The sequence below is a fragment of the Choloepus didactylus genome, chromosome 1 (assembly GCF_015220235.1).
Source record: "Choloepus didactylus isolate mChoDid1 chromosome 1, mChoDid1.pri, whole genome shotgun sequence".
Classification (NCBI taxonomy): domain Eukaryota; kingdom Metazoa; phylum Chordata; class Mammalia; order Pilosa; family Megalonychidae; genus Choloepus; species Choloepus didactylus.
In genome coordinates, this window is record NC_051307.1 from 16,848,740 (window position 1) to 16,863,520 (window position 14,781).

General features: G+C 37.0%; 1 protein-coding gene across 3 annotated transcripts in view; it reads left to right on the plus strand.

Moving 5' to 3' along the window:
• TIAM1 (TIAM Rac1 associated GEF 1) overlaps positions 1–14,781 on the plus strand; it is a 204,945-nt gene that overhangs the window by 129,549 nt on the left and 60,615 nt on the right. For all 3 annotated transcript variants that reach the window (XM_037832689.1, XM_037832706.1, XM_037832697.1), the window contains 2 exons: positions 6,310–6,414; positions 12,194–12,275. In XM_037832689.1, the coding sequence (XP_037688617.1) occupies positions 6,310–6,414; positions 12,194–12,275 (187 nt within the window). The remainder of the gene's footprint in view (positions 1–6,309; positions 6,415–12,193; positions 12,276–14,781) is intronic.

Consider the following 14,781-nt stretch of genomic DNA (forward strand, 5'->3'; position numbering starts at 1 on the left):
TCATATGCTCATTGCAAGAATTTTAGAAAATTTAGGTAAACAAGAAGGCAGGAAATGAAGGCCACCCTTCCTCACCAAATCCATAAATAAACACTGTGACTTTTTTGGTGTCTGTGTCTCCAGAGTTTTTCCAAGACACACACACACACACACAGATATGTTTTTAATGGTGTCATATTCTGTGTACTGTTTTGTAACCTGATTTTTAGTGGCTAATGATACACCATGAGCCTCTTTCGGGTAGGGGAAACCTCTAATGTGAAATATGTTTGACCTCTGTGATGGGGTTTTTCTTTCCTGTGAATACATAGCCAGTTTCATTTTTTTAGCCATCCATGGTTGTGCTCGCTTCCTTTACTTTTGTCTTAAGCTGTAAAACTTCCTGATCTTTTCCAAGGTGAACCTGATCTCACTTTCTCCCCTGAGTCAGATGAATGATCCCAAGTGAGGAAGGGGGTAAGGAGAAGGAAGAGGAAAGAAAGGAGCTTTTCTTCTGTGCCTGTTTTTGCTGTTACATAATTAATAGCTTTATTCATCTTATTTTGAAGTCACAGCAAGTCTAAGAAAGAGCTGCTACTTCCCCATTTTACAGGTGGAAAAAAGTGAGGCTTAGAGAACCTTAATTCATGGCCTGAGGTCACATCACAGTCAGTAGCAAAAGAGAGACTGAGCCCAACGCTTGTGCCCTCCAACCCATGTGTATTCTGCTGTGCCAGGTGGATGGGTCATGAGAACTGTTCGAACCTGGGTCAGTCATCCGGAAGGATTGTCCATAAGGGTCGGAGGAATCTAGGATATATTCTTAGGCGAGTAAAACAGTCTCGCCTGGGAATGCTAAAGGGAAAGTGAAAACCTCTTCTATTATCAAGGAAGGCAGTTGGGTGGATAAAATGATGTTTTTAAGAATCCTCATTGAATACAGTGGTTTATGGATACCAAATAGCTTTCAGTACCTCAATTATAACTCCACCATCAGCAATTTTTGTATTTATTTTTAAACAAATCACTGGGGCCCTTCTAAAGAGAAAAATATGGCTTTTCATATGAGTGGGTGAAATGCAACAGTCCAGCTTGAGTAAACCTTTCACATAGTCTTATTTGGAGGAAGAGTGAAAGGGTCGCTTGTTGAGGGACAAAGCTGAAATGAGCCCCCACGTAGGGATTAAAAATAAATGACATAATCCTAAGTGTCTAGAATACTTCATACACATGAGTTCTAGCTTTTTTGGAGATAATGGTATTTCTGTTCACAGCCTTTCATTTTAATTACTTAAAAAAATTGGTCTATTGAGGATCTTTGCATTCCCTTATTTATAGATTAGCACAATTCATTAGAGACCATTAATATTCTGCAGAGCTGTGGGGGTTACTCTCAGAACTGCCCCTGAAGAAGGTGTGGAAACCAGGAATTTCTGGCCTTTTGTCTAAGCCAAACGGTGAAGGGTCTTTCCAGGGAGTGGCATCGCGTGGGGTCCTCCTGGCTTGAGACGCAGTTGGGAATGGATTGTTAGGCCACATTTTTCCAATAACCATTGATTGGTTGAAAATTAGTCCGTGATTGGGGGAATGAGTAATTGGTCTAATTTGAGGTACTTTTCCAGCTTCTGCTTTGTTAGAAACTAAGGGAATAAGAAATAATATTATCTCCTATAAAGTATTTCTTTCTGTCACTTAAAAGATTTTTCATGGCATCTTTAGGGGACTGACACTCCTCTGACTTAGATAAAAGGTGGTCCTGCCCAATTCTCCCTAGGTCTTTGGTACTTTTTCCCAAAACGTAGAAATAAAAACTAAAACAGCACGTTGTGGAGCAAGCTCATGTCTCCTGAGTTTAAAAACAGAAAACTTTTGTGTGCACTTGAATAAACTGATGGTGTCTTGGAAAAGCATCTATGTTGGATAAATTATAGCATGCTCAGAACCAAGTGCACTTCTAAAGCTTGCCCCTCTTTTGTAATTAGTGCAGCCAATTTTATTCATAAGTGGGAAAGAGATAATGGGGAAAACAGTACCACTTGTTATTAACCATCAATGTGTGGTGAGTGCATTTTCATTTTTGGAGGAGAGATTGTAAAGAAAAAAAGGTGATCGTAAGAATGTCTGTTGTTTGATTACTGTCATTCTCAGCATTGGTGATGGGTGCTTGCTCTAATATTTAATAATCAGTCTCTTTCTTCCGTCTCTTGCATTCAGCTCATTCTCTTTCCTATTCTATCTGATCCACATCATTTCACATCAGTTTGCCATCTGCCATCTGAGCACCAGTCAAGTTCTGGTATAGTAAATGTTTCATGTACACTTCATGTTGTAGATGTTTATTAAAATGATTGCTGCTGAGAATAGCAGGTAAACACTTTGGCCCTAAGGGTTGTGAATATTTATTCTGGTATTTGCAATTACCAAAATAATTGCAAAAGAATTTATTCACTCATACTCACTGACATCATTCATTTGGAACCATGGTGTCAATTTTATGTCATGCTTTTCAGTATGTTGGCCAATTGCCTAGGATATTCTAATTTTCATTGGCTTTTAAAAAAAATAAAAAGTCACTTTGAAGGAGAGGTAAACAATCCTTGGGAATTCTGCATTAGCACTTTGTGTGTGCATGTGCATGTGTGTGTGCATGTATTTCTGTATGTGGTGACTGCATGCTTGTAGGTTTCCCAGAGAAGTTTTACTGAAATAGGGAAATATGTAAAGAAATGAAAGAGAAAACACAAATTGGAAGAGTTTAGGCAAATTCTGTAATCCATTGTGATCTATTTTAATTGACGCAAACTGTTTACTGAAAAAAACTGCATTGTGCTTTGCGTTTCATCCTTTGAAATAGTAAGATATGAATTTTTAAGAATTATGCCAACAAAACTAATACTTTTCCTACAGTGATATTTTTCTTATGGTATAATTTGCCACTGTATTCCCTCAAAATGAATTAAATGTTATTTGTGTTCCTTAACTAAGCATACATTGGAAAACAAATTTTGAACCATTAAAATTTTTTTCCTAACTCGATTTCTCACAAATTGGGAAATTTCCTCTTGAATGTTTTACAAGTCTTAAAGAGGCCAAATGTTTAGAATAACTATGTTAAAATACTCATTAAATATGTGTAATTCTTTTTGCACAAACAAGTATTATGAACATGGCCAGCTGTTCAACTTGCCTTGAAGAGAGAAATGGTCACTATTATATAGATTTTATTAGCTTTTCACAAATGCAGATATCTAAAGAGCATACAGTTCTTCTTGAGACTTCTGATGATCTGATTTATCTAATTAATTAGAATTTTCCCTGTATGTTAGATCAGCCTTGACTGATGAGGTTTCATAATTGAAAAAATAAGGCACACTAGTCTATTGATCCAACATCCCATTTTTATGGTAACTGTTTACTGACCAAATGAGTAAGACTATTATAACTTTTATGTTTGTTGCATGTGCTTATTTTTTAAATTTTCACAACATTATTGTAACTTAAAGGAGTTTTAAAAATATGGTGGTGGGGGTGGTAGCAGCGATAATCACCCAAAGTGCCTTATTGTATTGATCTTTCTTATGTTCCCTGCATTGTGTTTATAAATGAGGCACCGTGAAAGCTGTGTTAATTGTTGTTTATCATCGTCTGTACATCCTTATACATGTTTTCACACTTGTAGCTTTTAAGGGATAATGGGAAACTCCACAGCCTACATCAGGACCACATTAAGCTCTTCAGTGCCTGACAGTGGGCTGTCTCTCTTATACTGTAGGTTCGGGCATCTGAAGAGTTTCAGGTTAGCTTGCTGCGTGGGTGGGCCTGATTTCTGGAAGATGGTCTAGTTAAGTGTCAGCCTCATTAGGAGTGGCCGCAAAGTGTTTATTAATGATGACGATGAGGTTGCCAAGTGGATTTGTTCCTGTTACTAAGACCCCATGAAATTTCATTCCTCTTTCCCTTCCGCCTCCATTGGAAACAGATGGTGAACCAAAATTTTGTGCTTCTAATTAAAGATTTCACTGAGGACCTGGGTAGGTGAGAAAGCATTTGCAGCATCCCTCTCTGAGATGGAAAACTTTTCTCACTGACTGTAGACCTTAAATATTATTTTTTTGGTTTGTTGGTTGGTTGCCTCGGTGGCTCTCTGACAGGCAGGAGGTAGCACACTCTAAAACCTTCTGTGTGTTCTGTATCCCTGGGCTTGCACATCCATGCATTTTACCTGTGATATCAACAATCCTGAACCTGTCAGACAGTGAGCATCTGGTCTCAGATGCAGACACAGAAAGCACGAAAGCCAGGTGCACAGGAATGTGTTAGCTGAATGGGGTCTGTGTTCAGCACAGCAGTTTGCAAATTCTCATGTTACTCAGAGTAAGGTACAGATTGGGGCTTCCTGAGAATCAGTGATGGGAAGCTTCTTTATTGTTCTGCTGGGTATTTAGAGTGAATGCATATCCACTTTATAGAAATTGCTCCTGTAGTGATGCACAATGCCTGTCCTGTGTGTATGTATATATTTAAAAAGCAAAATTACTGCCCTGCTTCTCATTTTCTGCACTTCCCCATTCCCCTTAAGCACACATCCTCTGGAGGACTGCATTTAGGTCTTATTATTGTCACACTGTGTCTAGCACATTTAAAAGTTTGTTATTTATGATTAAATGGATAAATATTATTGGAATGCTGGATATTCTTAGTTTGGCTTTAAAGTTTTTGGGGGGTAGGGGAGGACATAGTAAGTGGAAGGAGTATGGAACCAGTTAAAAACTAATTTCATTTATTTTGAAATGGTTCTCTTCTGGAGAGCTTTGGTGTGAAAAGATATATTTACTTTATGAAAATTTTCAATCTTACATCAAAAGAGAACAGTGCAATGAACTCCTGTCACCCAGATTCTATGTTATCAAATCATGTTTCAACTATTCACTCACTCATTCCCACCCACCCCCTAGTCTGATTATTCTAGAAACGAATTCCAGACACCATATCATTTTATCTATAAATACTTTAGTGTGTATCTCTGAAAGACAAAAGAGCTTTAAAACAATTAGCTAATTTAAACCTCTTCTGTCTAGCAATACATTTTAATTTTTTAAAATGTAATTTTATTGAAATATATTCACACACCATACAATCATCCAAAGTGTACAGTTGTTCACAGTTTTATCATAGAGTTGTGCATTCATCACCAGAATCAATTTTTGAACATTTTCATCACTCCAAAAAATAAAAATGAAAATAAAAATAAAAATAAAAGTAAAACAGAGCACTCAAAGCATCCCACACCCCTCTTCTCCCCTCATTTACTTTTTTTATTGAAATAGATTCACGTACCATACAGTCATCCAAAGTGTAAAACAGTTGTTTTCAGTATCATCATATAGTTTTGGATTCTTCACCAGTCAAATTTTGAACATTTTCTTTACTCCAAAAAATAAAAACAAGAATAAAAATAAAAGTTAAAAAATCACTCAAAACATCCCGTAGCCTCCTCGCCATGTAACTTTTAAAGAGCATTATTTTTTTCCCTTTGCGTCCTCTTGCCTATATATGGCAAATTATCTACAAAGCCATGTTGTCACTATTGCTTTTTCCTCAAAGTTAATTTAAGAATGACTTTCTAGATGGAAAACAATCCAGTGACCTATCTTATGTCTTAGACCAAAGGAGAAGGCCTGGAAATTTCAATCCCTAAGTATTTTAGAATTGTTTTCTTTGGGCAAGCCATTCAGTGTGTTTCCCGGGTTGGCCATATGCCTGTTTGCACTGCTTCCCTAGGGAGTCTCACTCGGGGAATATATAAATAAGACTGAAATCCAAATGCGTTGTCTTCACACTGACTCGCTTGCAAATGAACTGTTAACAACTGTCCCGGAGTCCCCATATGGTTAAAAAATAATCTTTGAGCGCAACTTTTTTTCTACCATTGCAAATGCATTTTTGCCTTTCTTGTCACTTTTCTTCTCTGATCACCTATGTATGTTTGAAATTATGCTTAAGGGCTAATACTTTTTGTTGCAAAATCAAATTAATGAGCACAATGAATCAAATAAAGTGAAAATGTAACCCAGTTGTTTCCATTGCATCACAAGACACTATGGAATGTTACTATGTCCAACAAAACTTTTTTAAAGTTTGAGGTTTGGATGAAGACCTTTTAAGTATAGAAACCTTACATCCCTTTTTCTCCCAACTAACATCACCCTCCATAACAAATCCCTATTATTCTTGGACATGAACAATAATATATTGGCGGATTACTAATTACTCCATCCTATTTACTATTGAACATTTTCTTTTCTCTCTCTCTCTTTTTTTCCACCCCAGACACATCAACTGGATCATTCTGCTCATTACCTGCGTCTGAAATTCCTAATAGAAAACAAAATGCACCACTACGTTCCAAAGCCCGAGGAGGACATTTACGAGCTGGTAATATTTATGACTGTTGTCCAAGTACATTCTTTAGGAGTTTATTTCTAAATTGTATGTGTACTCATGTTAATTGGGGTTGGTGAGGTAGAATGAGTTCTAAAATAAACGAGCCTTATTCAGAGCTCTTAACGTTTGTGGAGAGGTTCTTTCTGACTACAGTATTTCCGCAGAGTGGAAATGCCACCTTTGTTTATGCAAGGAGCAGTGTTTGCTATTATGAAAAATTGAAATCCAGAGCTAACTCTCAGATGGAATTTTAGTCATTGTTCTTAGCTTCCCTTGCAGTTTTGGCAGTCTTTTATTTTAAATTGGTGACTTAAAGATGTCAGAAGAAAAAGCCCTAACTCCAATTTTGTGTGACTTCTACCTGCCTGTTGAAACTGATGGCTTGGATCCTGTCGGGTGAAGAAGCTGCTATCTAGAAGTATACATCCTAGCCTTTTGGAATCGTCTGTATATGATTCTTGAGGACATTTGTGTTTGAGCTGCATTATGAGTGTTGGGTTCTGAACTAGATCTGGGTCTTCATATCCTCTCTTCTGGGTGCTAATTATGTGGTACTGAGATAGTGCTTAATTGGTAGGGTCTTGACAAAAACTAGAGATCATGGTTGACACAGTCAAGGCTCAATAAATGGTTGTTATAATACAAAAGTGAAAAGGTTCTTTCTCGTCCTGTGAGTGGTGTGTTTTTCAGTTCCAGGAAAGGAACATTTTGGGAATGAGGCGCCTCCGTCTCGCAGCTCATTCTTCTCCCTGCACTTAGTCATTCCTCTGGAGGCCGCTGAGCTGCTCGCCATGGATATGCGGATGATAACAATATGACTTCACACAAGGTTTTGCCACAGGAAGCAGAACTGAAAATTTAAATCCAAATATTCTCCTTTTGGAAAGGGGAAACATGATTTAAAATTTAGTAGGAAATTTTGGTTTTAGTCAACTTTATTGAGGTAATCTTAATATAAAATAACATTGACAAGTTTCAAGCATGCAGTTTGATGAGTTCTGGAAAATGCACACAGTTGTGGCTCCAGCATCATGATCATGATTTAATTTTGATTGTGAACATTTGTGTCATCCTAAAAAGTTACCTTGTGCTTGCATACATGTTTTTAAATAAATATGAGAGGGTGTGCTTTTGTCACTCTTATACTATACAGAACAGGGGAGATAAAAATGATGAGTCCATTTTCACCTTTCTTAAATCAGTAAGTATTTATAGAGAGAGTGCATTTGATGCAGAGAGTGGCTTATTTGTTCTCTCTTTGGCTTGGGGAAAAGCTGAGTCCTTGCTCTCTCTGAGTTCAGGGGAAAAACCTCTTTTCCTTACTTGGAAAAGAAAAGTACTTCGTTGATAATCCTGGAATAACCATTAGATCATCTCTTTTGCACCTTGGGGTTAATGAATCTTTCACATCCTAAATGGCAGGGATCATACCTAACCGATATTGACTACCCTCATGTCTAACATGTAGTAGGTGCTGGATACATATCCACGACCCTCATTTCTAACACATAGTGGGTTCTGGATACATATCATTGGAAATTGTATTAACTCAGTTTCTGTTTTTAAGACTTGTCCATAGTGTGGTCTCATCCAACATAGGGGACTAAGGTACACCAAACTTGGTCTGTTTGTATCTATAATAGCATATGTCTATCATAATTTTAATTTTTAAAATGTATCTAAAGCTCAGAGAGACCTTGATGTTGTTTCCTGCCCTGTTGCAGAAGGTCTCCATCCCAGAGACACTTAACGGAGCAAATGTCATGGTATTTCTCACTTTAGCACTTCTATTTATACCTTAACCTTTTTTGTTATTATTAAGAAGTGGGGGAGATGAGTTATTCATATTTTAAAAGTTAAGTTTGGCTGAAATGAGAAACGGGATTTTTCTTTTCTCAGTGAAAAGTTTAGGAACCATGGCTACCACTGCTATCTGATAGATGTTATTTTCCTATCATCATCTTAGAACTCTTGGCCTCAGTTGACACTTCTCCATCTTTTAAAAGAGGGATCCTCAAATGAATCATAATTTAGCAACTGGGTAAAACCATGAGGGATTATTTTAAGTGAGTAGACAAAGTAAGTGGCTTAGAGCATGAAAGGAGAGAAGGAGAGGTGAAGAAGCCAGAGAAAAAGCTAGAAAGAAACTTTAATTTCAGTATTCATGTAAGTTTTGTTGTCATACAGAAAAATATAATTTAATTTTAGGGTTTTAAATTTATTTTGAATTACATGGCGGAGGTTGGGAGCACCCCATCTTAACCTTTTTTGAGCCTTTGGATATCTTTGGCAGCCTGGTGAAGCCTATAGATCTTCTCAGAATTTTGTTTTTAAGTGCATGAAATAAAACATGTAAGTTTTACCTGTGACCTAAGGATATTAAAATAGTTATTAAAATATTTTATAATTATGGATAATATATGTTCTTATTTATTAGCTCATTAAATAAGATCTAGAAGTAGGTCTAATAGCTACCAATATTTTGAAAGAGTGATGAGCATAAAACTTTGAGAATATTTGCAGCAACTGTAAAGTAATATGAAAATAACTGTGATTCCTTATTCATGACAAAATCACAGGCACTGCTATTATTATTGTTCGTTGTCTACGTTTCGTTTATGATGGAAGGAACTGCTAAATTACAATTAAAGCCTAGTGAATATAAAGATGTCATTTTTTTTCCCCCAAGTTCACAGACCCTTTGAATTTTATCCATGGGTCCCTGGTTTTCCAATTCCTGCTTTAGGCCATTAAGCTGGGTGTAATGTCATTCCATGTCATTTCTTGTCTTTTCCTGAAGAAACATCAGACCACACATGATAATTTTTTTTCACTAGCCTACCTCCGTCTTTTCACTGATAGACAAGAGAAGTTGGCCAGTGTTTGAGTCAATTTCCCCATAAATATGTCATTCATTTATGACTGTCCCAAAATATTTTACTGTCCACTACTGTTTTGTCAAGCATTACTTAAGTAGTAATGTCAGTAATTATTAGTAAATGCATATACTGGGTATTAAAGATTTTTGGGGGGAAGTATCCAATATTCATTTTGGGGGCAGGGGATTCTCTTGCTTATGAATAGCCAGGTATAAGTTAGTTTTCAACTTATCTTCATTTCTGGTTACGTTTTAATATAGATGATACCTATTTGTCTACTTTGTCCTGGTTAGTCGTTTGTTGCGTCCAATCCATGAAATGCTAGTGAATATAGTTGTAGTGTATAGAAGCACTGGCTTTTCAAAAACCCACACTAAATGTGTTTTTCTTCATATGAGAGGTAGGAATAAAGAGTTTGTAGAAACACCTATTTATTCATTCATTCATTCATTCAGCCATCACTTATTTGGCATTTATTATGTGCCTGGCACCATTCTAGCAGTTCTAGGCCCTGGGATACACACAAAAATATCCCTGCTTCTCGTGGAACCCACATTCAAGCTTGCAAAGAAAGGTATAAAAATATGTAAATGTGCATATATATATATAATAAAGTGAGTAATATGTATATTATAAATATATAATAAGAGTTGTGAAGAAAGGTAAAGTTAGAGCAATGGGATGGGGGGGCAATATTCGGCATTGGGGGTTGCTGCTCATTTAGATGTGACGTTCAAATGGGGAGTTGCATGGAGTGAGGTGATACGCCATGGAGCTATTTTGGAGAAAAGTGTTCTTGGATGAGGGAACATACTAGTCTATGTATAAAATTAGTGAATTTCAAAATTTCCAGTTTCAGATACTGAGGTTAAAATATACATTATTTTAAAATAGCATTAGAAACATGTATTAAAGGACAGATCCTTCTTGAAATTTTATGTATTCAATTAGTGGGCTAGTCAGACCAAACCTGGGTTTGGTCTGACTAGCCCAAGCAAAGACTTTGTGACCAAGGGGTCTGTCTAGATGGTGATAATTTATCATCTCAGACTAGTAAAAGACATGGAGGCGCTCACACAAATTACAAAGGAAAATAGGAGGCAGTATTATGAAAGAATAGGAAAGATTATTCACACAGCTCTATTCCCACTGGATCTTTGGTAAAGTGACTATTTGGAACGTTTGAGGAGGAGATTTGAACAGTGATATACTGCCACCTGGGGGTGAAGAGTTTGGCTTTCAGGGAAGTTAAAAAAAATAAAAGTAAGGCTCAAATTAAATTGACGTTAACACATTTGGTAAAATTTTATTGAGCATTCTGTGGTGTTAAGAAATACTTTGTCACTTTTACTGTATTTGTTATTTGTAATTTTGGTGACCATGTCTTCTGAAATAATGAAAGTCTATGTAATCAAGTTCTTCTGAATTGGGAATGAAACATTTTCTGAAGTTTAAGAACAAAGCCACATTGAATTATGCCCTTATGACACTGCATTTGGTGGAAGTTGCATTGAATTAGGGTGTCACAGAGGACAGTGTCCGCTTGGCATTCTCTGATAGCAGCATAGAGCTGCCGAATCATTAGCGTTATGCTCACCTTTCCCGTGACTCAGTGCCCGAAGAGAGTAAGGACAAAGAATTTGGCCTTCTTTTCTCCTTGCCTGAGTAAAATTATTTCTGGATGAATGACTATAGTCAGAAAAGGGGAGAAGTTCTGATAATCCCTGAGACTTCTCTTTTTAAGACTAAAGTTCCAATTTCTGTTATTGACCTTCGTTCAAAGTCAGTTTTCATTTCGAAATCAGGAAATGATATTTGAATTACAGATTTGCCTTTGACACATTTACTGGTTTGGGAGTATTTTTAATAAATTTTAGAAGTGGCCTCTGGCATACTTACTGAAGAGAGGCATTATCGTATAGTGAAGAGACGTTGAGCTCGGGAGCTGAAGAGACCTGAGTTCAAATCCTGGCTCTGCCTGCACTGGTTTTATGACCTTAGGAGTGAACTTTCTCTCTAGCCTTATTCTCTTTATTTGCAAAATGGAGATACAGTGGTCTCGTTATGATTGCGTAAGGGACAAGGGCACATAGAAAAACACCATCAATTGTCGTCTTGATGATGGTAGGTCCAGACATATGAAAATATCAAATATCAATTAAATTAATTTAAAGAAGTTTCCTTCTGGTATGTGAACTACAAATTGATCTCTTACCTTGATTTTATGCAAAAGCTGTTTTTCCAAGCTTTCTTTGGTTTGTGGAAGGGTGATTAATTAGTGTACTTAAGTTTTCCAGCTGTTCTTGGTATAATCCATTGGCTAAAAGAGAATATTATTTGTCTACATAATTTATGGTCTGGTTCAATGCTATAATTGGCCCCCATCTATTTGTACTATGATGAACTTTTTGGGAAAAATGCTATTTGAACAGAGAAGAATGGAAGCACAGAAATTTCTCTTATTTCCATGAATCCCATACCAAGATCTTCATAACCTCTTTCTGATTTTTTTCATTGACAATTTTATTGGGATGGTAGTAGGTTTTCATGTAGTTGTAAGACTTCTTTCTCATTGTATTATTATAATAATTTTTTTCCTAGTCATTTACTTTAGCATTATTTTTCCAGTCTGTAATAGAGATAGGGTGGGAGAAGACAGATAGAATGATGGCAGAGACTTAGCTAGATACCAGGACTGTAGCTAAGTTTGGGAATGTGAGTTACAAGTTTCTATTCTGACTTAATGTGTTCAGTTAAATAAAAAGACTGTGATGTGATGAAAATTTGCATTCAAGTATCAATTGTGAAAAAATAGATTTACACAATGATGACCATTACTATTAAGCTATTTGTAATTAAACCCTAATTAGACTCCTCTTTGTAATTTTCAGCTGTACAAAGAAATAGAAATCTGTCCAAAAGTCACACAGAGCATCCAGATTGAGAAGTCAGATACAGCCGCAGATAATTATGGTACGTTTATTTTTCTTCAATCTTTGCTGTTTGTGTTTCAAGTCAAAGTGATTCGTATGTAAACATGCACTTATTTACAATTCAATGCCTTTAGGGCCTATTTAAAATGGATAGTACATCTGGCTTCTGTGTCCTGCAGAGCAGCCAAACTAGGACTAAAGGGATATTTGCCTGGTGTACAATGAAGACATTGGCCTTAAATTTCATAATTTTAGTTATTGGGGTTCTACCATCACATAAAGAAAATAGATATATTGGGAGTAGATTCTCTTAGATTATGCCTTAGTAATGCCAGAATTATCCTTTCATACTCCTTTCCCTGCGAAATATGCATACGCTTTGAAATAATATTAAAGGAACTTGTTTTGGTATCTGCATATTTAAATATATAATCCTTTGCAATTGTTTAAACTAGTCTTCTATACTTAGCATTACACTGAATGGCCTGAATCATAATGGAGTTGGTACTTGAGTAAAATAAGTGGGGAAATCCACACTGTGCCAGATCAGTCAGGAGCGGGGAGGTTAGCTGATATAACAAATAACCACCAAAGCCTAATGGTTCAAAACAGTGAAATTTATCTCTCACATCTATCCATTGTGGGTGGCCAGGATCTTTCTATCTGGTGTCCTCACTGCAGGGCCCAGGCCTGGAGCAGCTACCTCCTGGGACATTGTCTGTGGCTTGGCAGAGGGGGAAGAGAGAACGTGATGAATCAGGTGCTGCCTCAGAGGCTCTGGCCCAAGTAACGTACATCACTTTTGCTCACAATTCATTGGCCAGAGCAACTTACACAGCTGTACCCACCTACAGTGGGGCAGAGATGTGTAGTCCTACTGTGTGCTAGAAGGAGGAGAGCTGAAAATACCTGGCAGACAGACTTAAAAGATACTGCATATACTCACTTAAGATTTCTCTCTGAATTAAGTCATTAAGCTCTTTAGTGTTTGAAATTCTTCGAACTGTTTTCTAAACAGCAGGATATTATATTCCTTCTGCAGTATGTCCTGTAGGCAACCTATCCTCATCTCAGAATACTCAGAGAATTTTGGCCTAATGAAGAAAACCTGATTTTGAGCCTCTAGCTACTTGCATTACACCTTCACACTCTTTACTTCTTGACCTTAAAACTCAAGCCTGAAGGATGTTTTTGATTGCAAGGGATAAATGTTTATGTAATACTTATTATGCAGCAGAAGTGTGACCTCAGTAATTAAAACATAATTGGTAGCCATGGTGTAAATAAATGTCTGGGTCCTTCAAAGAAAGATGCTCTGAGACTATAACTCTTTTCTCCTTAGTTTACTTAATTTCTGTTGAGTAAGGGCAGACTGTACCAAGTCACAATTGAAGGCTAAATTTCAAAGCACTTGGAATCCAATTTAAAGGTTGTGTGATGTTTGGACTCAGAAACAGGAAATGGGCCTGAAACCACTGTATTTTTCTTAAAGTGATGGAATCACTCACAGAAACCATTTCCATTTTTACACCGAGGGAGTTATAGGGGACCAGGCATCACTTGAGAGACTGTGAACAGTGCTTCTCAAACTGTCCAAGGTGAAGGAACAGGTGTTTTTATTTTATTTGTTTGGTGTTTTAATTTCTAATCTGTTGTGGCCCACCCCTGCTTTTGCAAAATAAAATATGCCATCCATGGATGTGGTAGCAATGTCAAACTGCTGTATGTTATTCTCAATGCTTAATATCAATTTCTGTCCTTACGTTACTGTTGGCAACTAAGAGTGTGCACCTGTTCCTGGACTTCACTTTGGAAAGCCCTCCTCTGCACCACTGATAACTAAGATTTAGTTAAACCATTTCTTCTCAGTTGCCAGGTTCATGTTGTCTAAAGGTGTTCCAATAGCACATTGATTGAGAAGGCCGTAGAAACCACTCTTCCTCCCTTCCCCCCAGTCCTAAGAGAACTTTCTGCCTCTGACCTCAAAAGCTACCCAGGATTCTAAATTCAGCCAACTGATAGCTAACACCAACTCCTCTCTCTCTGTGGCTACGTGGCATCTATTGAGTTCAGTTTATGTAAAAGGGACTAGCACAAAACCCCAACACACACAAACAACAAATGATGCAAACCAAATGCTGTCTTCTATTTTAGAACACTTTAGGGAGGAAAACAGGATTTAAGTTTCCAACTGCCTGACAAATTTAAAGATTCAACACATGCTTAATTCCCTCTCTCTTGTTTGCTGCATCCTGTGCCTTTCCCCATCTTGGGGTACGTCCCTCTCAGACCGTCCTGTCAAAGATAACTCACATCACTATCATGGAACCATTTGAACATGGTCCCCTAGACTGCCTTGAAGTGGAAGAACGTATCATTTCAGCAACTTCATACTTCTTTTCCTCTGGTACTTCCTTTTTTTTTTGAAATTCTATATATATAAACAAAATTTTCCATTTGAACTATTTTTAAGAGTACAATTCAATAGCATTCATTACATTTACCATGTGGTGCTAACGTCCATTACCAAAACCTTTTCATCATCC